The sequence below is a fragment of the Etheostoma cragini genome, chromosome 6 (genome assembly GCF_013103735.1).
Source record: "Etheostoma cragini isolate CJK2018 chromosome 6, CSU_Ecrag_1.0, whole genome shotgun sequence".
In the NCBI taxonomy this organism is placed as follows: Eukaryota; Metazoa; Chordata; class Actinopteri; order Perciformes; family Percidae; genus Etheostoma; species Etheostoma cragini.
This window is the reverse complement of record NC_048412.1, coordinates 11712442-11720315: the sequence shown is the minus strand read 5'-3', so window position 1 is coordinate 11720315 and position 7874 is coordinate 11712442. Positions and strand designations below refer to the sequence as shown.

The following is a 7874-nucleotide window of genomic DNA, read 5'->3' as shown; positions in this document are numbered from 1 at the left end:
CCCCCCCCCCCCCCCCCCCCCCCCGCACACACACACACACACCTCCCCCGCCTCCCTTTACCCTCTCTCTCGCAGGACAGACAGAGTCCCCCGAGAGCTCCACTTTCGCCATTACTGTCAAGTACCCTTGACTTCGTTTCTTTTTTGCCCTTTTATCTGCAACAACTAATTCGAGTTCCTTTGCCCTTTTCACTTTTAGACGACGTGAGTGCCTCCCTCGTAAAGCCCTTTCACTTTTCAGCGGAGGAATCAGCATCCACGCTGTTTTCTGCAGGGCCCCGTCTCTGGGAAATTGAGGGGTTAGTGTCAAAACGAAAACTCTTCACTTCAAATGATTTCGCAGGGCCTCCGTTTTGAACCCATTAATGGACACATGGCGAATAACTTACCCTTTTGACAGCTGCATCATGGATGGTGTTGAGATGTTTCGATAATATTATCAGAGAGCAGAGAGGGGAAATCAATAGTGTGGCATGAAATATGACTGCGAACATCCCAATTACAGCCTGTTTAGGGGGATTAATGAGGCAGATCTTAGATACTGATACTGTTCTGTCTTGAGGGTTGAGCTGCCTCATTTTCTCGCTGTCACTAAATGAGACTGGATGTGTCTGAAATATCACATGGTGGGAGATGTTCGATTGCGCCTGTTTTAATGGGTTAAGAATGAATTGGATAAAACTGCTTTATTTAAAAGTAGATTGCCTCTGCTCAGCCGTGTAGAAGGCCCCATGTGATCTAGTAGTGAAGGATGGGACGTAGTTTTACATAAAAGAACCCGTGCAAAAACAGACCAAGGAGGATTGGCAAGGCCCAGGACGAATTTGAGTACCCCTGTCTTTCAGCACCATGGACAGCAACTGAACCCACCATCACACGCGCTCTTCAGAAACCGACTGCTTTTATTTTCAGTGAACAAAGTTGAGACGCTCTCCGCCACTTCCTAACAGAGCTGTGCATTTGTGAGACTTTTTTTTTTCTTCTTTTAATAGTGATCCTCAACTGCTGAGACTTAAATAATATTCAATTACATTTGCATGCGCATAATAAAGAAGAAATAAAAATCATGTAAACCTATTTTTTTTTTCCCCCATAGATGTAAACTTTTAGTTATACATTTCTGTGCGTGCGTTAAATCAAATAAGCCAAACCGATCCGGATATTTCACGCATGTAACGCCATTGTAACAGTAGCTAGCATTGCGTTTAAAAAAAAAAACCGAATCAAACATAATGAGGGAACCGTGGAGACGAAATAGGCTTTTCCAGCCGACTTTCAGTCAGTCACAAATAGTCTCTATATCTCTCGCTTTTTGCAATAAAAGTGTCATTTGGTTACGAGCAGAAAAGTTTGTTGATAGTTTTTGGGAAGCTCGTGGCACTGTCTTTGGGGGAGTCTTGGTGCTGCTGCAAGGCCGCCGCGCTCCTCTCAGCCTCCAGGACGGCGCCTTTGGTGTTCGTGGTCCAAGAGACGGTGGTGTTGGTCAGAGCCTGGCTCAAAGTGCTGTGCCTGAACAAGGGGTCGTGGAAAACCCCGTCCACCCAGTTTCTCAGGGTCGTGACCGGCGAGTCATGCCTGTTGTCCAGGCCGGTCACGGGTGAGGTAGCGGCGGGCGAGGGGGTGAGGGAGGAGGGCGGCGGCTGGCACCTAAGCATACACGACGGGTACTCAGTCTGGTTTAGGGAGGTCGCAGTTTGGGCCAAAGACCAGATCCGAGGCTTGCCGTCTAATATCTGGTGGCCGTGCTGCTCCTGCTGCTGCTGCTGCTGTTGGTTGTAACACGCCTTTGCCGACTGTCTGCTGTCCGCATGGAAATCCTCCGGGCTCGTTTTCAGACAACTTTTACTCAAGTCCTGCTCGCCTCCCAGAGAAACTGGGAGGGAGATTTTCAGAGACGCGTCCTTGATGAGGTGTTCGGCGGGGCAGTCGCCCGTCGTTGACATGTGTGTGTTCATGTGGTATCGATGCTTCAGCTCACACTCAGAGCTCTCAGACTCCAGCGTGTCGAAGTCGTCCAGGTCGCTCAACTGGAGGTCCTTATCAGGCCGACTTCTGGTCTCTGGGAGGAAGAGAGCAGAGAGGAGACGAAGGACATGGTCAGAGAAAGACATGGCAGCAGATCTGATGGAGACCTGAAAACTCCCTCTCCAATCCAAAGTATTGAAGTTCAATCACACACAGACTGTGTACAGCCTGGCAGTGGTAAATACATATTATCTAATCAGTTTAATCATAAATCAAGTTCCACCTTACATAATGTATAGAGTTTAAGTTCAGTCTGATGCACTTTGATGTATTAACTAACTCAATTCAGTCCTGTCAGAAATATCAAGCCATTATCAGCTGAAAAAGTTCACCAGTCTCACCATTACAAAGACCCCTACATTTAGATTTGAACCTTTGCAATGTCCCTGTGTGAAACTGACTCGGGTCTGTCTAATGGTATTCCATAATTTCATTGTTATGGTGATCATAGTGATACAACATGCATGTACACAAAACTTCTGACTCTGTTTAATAACCGAACAACAACAAATACAGTGCTTTAAGCACAGTGCACATAACAACAATAACATGTTTGACTTTACAAATCTTAAGGCTTCAAGGTTCTTTGTTTCTTATTATCAATATGATAGTTTTTAACAATAAAACAGCATCACACAACTACTATTTTTTTTGAATAATTACAGTAGAAAATAAAATAAGATGCAAGACTGGTTACCTTACACTGATTAGTAAATGTAATCAAATCATATTCTAACGTACATTTTTGTACACAATAAAAGATGTCTGTGTGGCCCCATCCACCCAGTGTATAGGTGGATAAAAATTAAAATAGGGTAGATTTCAGATCCATTTTTTCATGTTTTTCTGTAATTATTTGGGCTTCATCCTGATCCCTCCAAGAAGGATAAAACAGGAAACAGTTGCTCAATATTTACATTTGTTCTCAGTTTGACCACTGTTCAAAATTAATAAGAATGCTTGCATTCCAAACAAGAAAAGTGACACTTTTTTGATACTTATAGCAGCAACAACAACACCAACATTGCAGTTTTAAGGTGTCATGAACACATTAGACAAAGGCCATCTGTAATATAGTGCCAAACAATTGAGCATAAAGCTTTAATAGATTCTATTTATTTCTGCAGCTCAATGAGAAATGGTGAAACTAACCATCTTCATTGTTCTCGCTTTTTATCTGCTCCTCCTGAGACCCATCTTCATCATCTTCGTATCTTTTCTCCTCTGAGCCCTTGTTCCTGGGCGGCCACGTCATCTTGTTCTCCTTCTTCAGCCTCCTCCTGGCGTTGGCGAACCATGTGGAGACCTGCGTGAGCGTCATCTTGGTGATGATGGCCAGCATGATCTTCTCCCCTTTGGTCGGGTACGGGTTCTTCCTGTGTTCCTGCAGCCAGGCCTTCAGGGTGCTGGTTGTCTCGCGTGTGGCGTTTTTCCGCCTCGTTCCCCCATCCATGGAACCGTATCTGTTAATGAAAAGAACACAAGCACAATGGTAATGAGAGTGTAAATAGAGAATGTGATGCATGTTGCATTACAATTTCGAACGTGTTGCCCTGGCAGTTTCTTTTCTGAAAAACCATGACAGAGCCATCTGCTTGGGATCTTGAAATGATGCATAATGAGCATTATAAGCGTGACAGTCAATGTGTATAGGTCTGAAAAATAAATGTACACATGTCACTTAAGAGACCTCATTTAGAAAATATGAGGGGAAGGCCACGTAAAGAACAAACACACCATGTCCATACCTTGGGGGAACTGTAACATAAATACAATCAGTATGTAGTTTTAAAGAATTGTGCATAAGCCTTGGAGTAACATGTGCAGTATACAGAGCACACACATTTCCTGAAAGCCCGCAAACAATCCTTCTGTCACAACTACAACAACTTGGTCTCCAATGTAAATCTCCTATCAGTATCAAAATGTGCAAATTATTCTACTTAAGTAAAATGTTTGGACCTATATATATATATATATTTTCCAATTTCAATGCATTGCCCAGTATAGCCATTCTTAGCGCAGCATGTGACCATTTCCCTACGCACCAATGGATCAACCATAGACCTCCATTTAAAATGCACAGTGTTGATTTTAAGTCAGCGGTGAGCTGTAAAAGTCCTCTTGGGGGAGGCTTTTATGAGGCCTTTATTGCTCCGTATAGCTTAGCGCAGGTCAAGCACTGCTAAGGGAGTCAAGAGGAGAGGAGGGCTGCACCTTTCCATACCCGGCGTTGTTCTCTCGCAGATAAAATAGACTGTAAAATTGCTTTATTGAGTGTAATGATAGGCCCTCAGGTAACAGGCGGGCGCAGACAGAGTGGTACTGCTGCAGGCCTGCTTCCCTTTCTGAGTGCCACTTATTCTGTTTTGCTTTAGATTTTAACGCCTTTTGCTGTCTGTGCACTTATTAGCGCTCCTGCTGACACCTTTCTGCACTTTATACTTAAGTTAGAGTGATTGGTAAAAGAGGCCTGCTCTTTGGTTTTGGGTCATGTTGCTATACTAGGTAATCAATATGACACTTTGCTGATCAATTAAAACAGAACATTATATTTTTTTTAAAGTAGTAGTAGTATACATTTTACAGACTTAATATGGACATCATATCATTATTGGAAAGGCCTTCCAACGTGGACATCAAGTCATTATTGTGGATGCCTTTCAATATGGCAGGTGTGCTCTTCACTCTGACGAGGCCTCATGTCTTTTCTGAAAAGGGGGCACGAGTCTTGTGAAGCACATCACCCCATCAGGAAATAAACGTGTCCTGAGATGAAGGTGATGACCCAGTGTGGCTCTGCGTGATGAGAATGGACTTGACCTCTCAGGGCTGATTGATTTAACACTGGGAAAACTCAAGATACACTAGTGCGCAATACTTTGAGAGTTACAGCCTGCCTACATTTTGATCGTATTTATTTTGCCAATTGAAGCAGGTGATGTGAGCCTGTTAAAGTGAACTTTTACTACACAGCTCAAGTTCTGTAATTGTAACTTTTCCATCGTGTACCACATTGCATTAAGATACACATAAAGGTCACTCCCATGTCGGATGTTTACATTGATAATCAAGCCTTTTTACATTAGCAAGTCACATTATAATAGAAACAACATACCTGTCGTACTGATACTGTCCCAATGTAGGATCATAAGGATAGTACGCTGTTGCCTGGGTTATTCCCGCATGCGCAGAAGCTGTGGCCTCTTTAGTGTCGAATGGGCCCTGCAATCACAAACATAGACAAGTGCTTAAAAGATGATGCAAAGAGGAAATCTATTCTGGTACATTAAATGATTCACCTACTGAAAAACAGACAGACTTGTATTGGCCTCATTTAAAACCTGCTTGGTTATGTTAAGTCAATAAAGCTTTTGAAGAAGGTAATGACTGTTGAATGTTTAAATACCCTCCTGCACAAGTAAACATGGACAAACTAAACTAACAAAAGTATTTCATCTATGACTTTCAAAATACATTTACTCCATTTAAAGTAATCCCTTCAGAAAAACATTAGGAAGCAGTAGGTTCATAAGCAGAAGTCTGAGCAAATAAGTCCAGGAAAGTTTCCAGAAAAAGAAGGACCGGTTTAGTTATTATCATCAGTTAGAAAAGCACAGCCTCTATAGTTATTCTGAATATTCTTCTCATCACACTCTTTTAACACTGAAGCTGGAACAAACAGCAGTCTTGGACTGTAGGCACATGGGTTCTGTTATGAAAACGTATGGAATTATTTTTTAATACAATTTTGATGTATTTTTGTTAAAAATCCTGAATCTTCTGAGTCAGCCAGCTTGTAAAAAATCAACTTGTTTTCAATGGAAATAAACATTGATGGGATGCTTGAACTTGTTACTGCCTTGCTTAAAAATATGACTGTCTCAAGGAAACCTCTGACACAAGAAAGTGAGCCCATATCGCATTGCAGAGAAGTAATAACTAATGAAAAGTTGGCTTGAAGGCTGATATGAGGACAAATCACGTTCAGTAGGAGACTGGTATTTTGTTGTGTAGAGCATAAAAACGAGGAGCGATGCACCCAGCGGCTCCATTAATCAATGCCAAGATGGCTCAGATGAAAGGCTTACCAGCGAGTAGAAAGCCGAGGCGTCCGTGCCGTATGTAACGTAATTCCCATAGCCCTGACTGCCGGTGTAGGGGCTCCCGTACACGCCAAGCGCGGCGGCTGAGCTGAGTTCATGTCTCGCCGTGGCCAGCAGCCGGCTCTCATACACGGGGCAGTAGACTGGTGTCTGCCCGGACGCTGCTACTCCGGACTCGGCTATGGATCTGCCGGTGGACTCGCAGCAAGTGGTCAGAGAGTTGGTTGTCATCAGGAACTGTGTGGAGACCGAGAGAGAAATTACCTTTTTATAAAGTTGTATTTGATCCTGCATTGAAACAAAAAATCTAATGTTTTGATTTTGAAGTTAGTTTATAACTTTTTATATTTTTCAATGTCAACTAAAAATCATCTCACGGTTCTACCTGTTTTCAAATTATGTTGTCCTCAAAATTGAATATGATTTAAGTTGATAAAAAAGAGAATTATTTTGCTTCTTTGGAGATAATCAAGGTAAACTCGCCCTTATTTGATTTTTTGTTTTTTTTTTGTTTCAGGATGTCAATCTTTGAAAAACTAAAATACAACGTGAAATCACTTATAAAGCTATCTGATGATGAATGATGCGTTGAATTCGTGTGGTAATGTGCGCGTAAAACGTGTCAACAGAACAGAACGTTACAAACAGATACAACATGTTTTCCCAACAACGCCCAGTATTACCAAATTAATGCCCAGATGATTTTTGATGGCTCAAAGCCAAAACAAAACAGCAGCTGGGTTATGGCGGAAAACACACACCGAGTGTGCAGAACAAGTTGGCATGTGTGTTCCAGCGCAGATAAACATATGGTTGACATTACACAGCGGCTATTATCTTGCAGAAATCAGTAAACGGAAGGTCGGGGGTCTCGCCGGTTTCTGCTTTCCCTCTTCTTAGCATCTTTTTTTTTTCTATCGCTGCAGGAACACAGGTATCAGTGGCTGAAACGCAATACCTTTCCGATACGCGAAATGACTGTGACAGCTTCGCTGATTCTTGGCCAAAATGCGTAAAAGGATCACGCTGAAATCGATGACATAATCAATCGCTGCAATATAAAAACCAAAACATCTGATTTACTGAGCAAAGGTAGTTGCATGGACTTACTTGTGGAGCAGACGAATAAGGATATCCAAATTGTGGATATGACATGGTAGAGAGGTCCCCCAATATCCAGAAATAAAGCGAGACTGAAGGTCTCCACTCTAACGCAGGCTGCAGCTCTGTTTGACTGTACCAATTGATTGTTAAGCACAGGCTCCTGGTTGCTTATAGGGCGAAGCAGAGTAGCATGTTTAATTTGTGGAAAATGCCCCCCACTCCAACGCCTTTCAGTGGCAAAAAAAAATAATAAATAAATTAAATTAAAAAAAAAAAAAAGAATCTTCTATCTCTCCTTTTTTACAACTCTATCAAGACTAGATGCACGAATTAAGGTGATACGGGCTTCCTGTGCCTATAATAATCACTTTGTTGTCAGATACATATTTTTGCCGTATAAAAACATAGTATAAAAGACGTCAGCAGCAGAGGCAGGTTGTTTTAAACGACTGGGACTCTGACGTCAGAAGTTTCACACTTAAAAAATGACCGGACTGTAACTTTAATATGCATTTTCTTTCTCAGGATGACGACAAAAAAAAGAAAAAAAAACCTGAGAAATGATCAATCCCACAAGACATATTTAAGAGGGGACAGGGGGGAGTACTTAAAAAAAACACGTCCTGGAGATTAATTTGC

General features: G+C 42.2%; 1 protein-coding gene across 1 annotated transcript; it reads right to left on the bottom strand.

Moving 5' to 3' along the window:
* Positions 1-879: 879 nt before the first annotated feature.
* On the bottom strand, positions 880-7633 carry irx4a (iroquois homeobox 4a). The gene is made up of 5 exons (XM_034875162.1): positions 7242-7633; positions 6117-6368; positions 5144-5250; positions 3178-3488; positions 880-2059 (listed from the first exon to the last, which is right to left on the bottom strand). Exons 1-5 carry the CDS (start codon positions 7284-7286, stop codon positions 1335-1337), a joined length of 1440 nt encoding a protein of 479 aa, XP_034731053.1. The 5' UTR covers positions 7287-7633; the 3' UTR covers positions 880-1334.
* Between the last annotated feature and the right edge of the window lie 241 nt (positions 7634-7874).

Excerpts from the sequence above, each read along its gene's own strand:
- irx4a (XM_034875162.1), bottom strand. The coding sequence starts at position 7,286 with ATGTCATATCCACAATTTGGATATCCTTATTCGTCTGCTCCACAA. Across the intron at positions 5,251-6,116 it reads CCTCGGCTTTCTACTCGCTG|GGCCCATTCGACACTAAAGA; the intron begins GTAAGCCTTTCA and ends TTGTGATTGCAG. Across the intron at positions 3,489-5,143 it reads GGACAGTATCAGTACGACAG|ATACGGTTCCATGGATGGGG; the intron begins GTATGTTGTTTC and ends TTTCATTAACAG.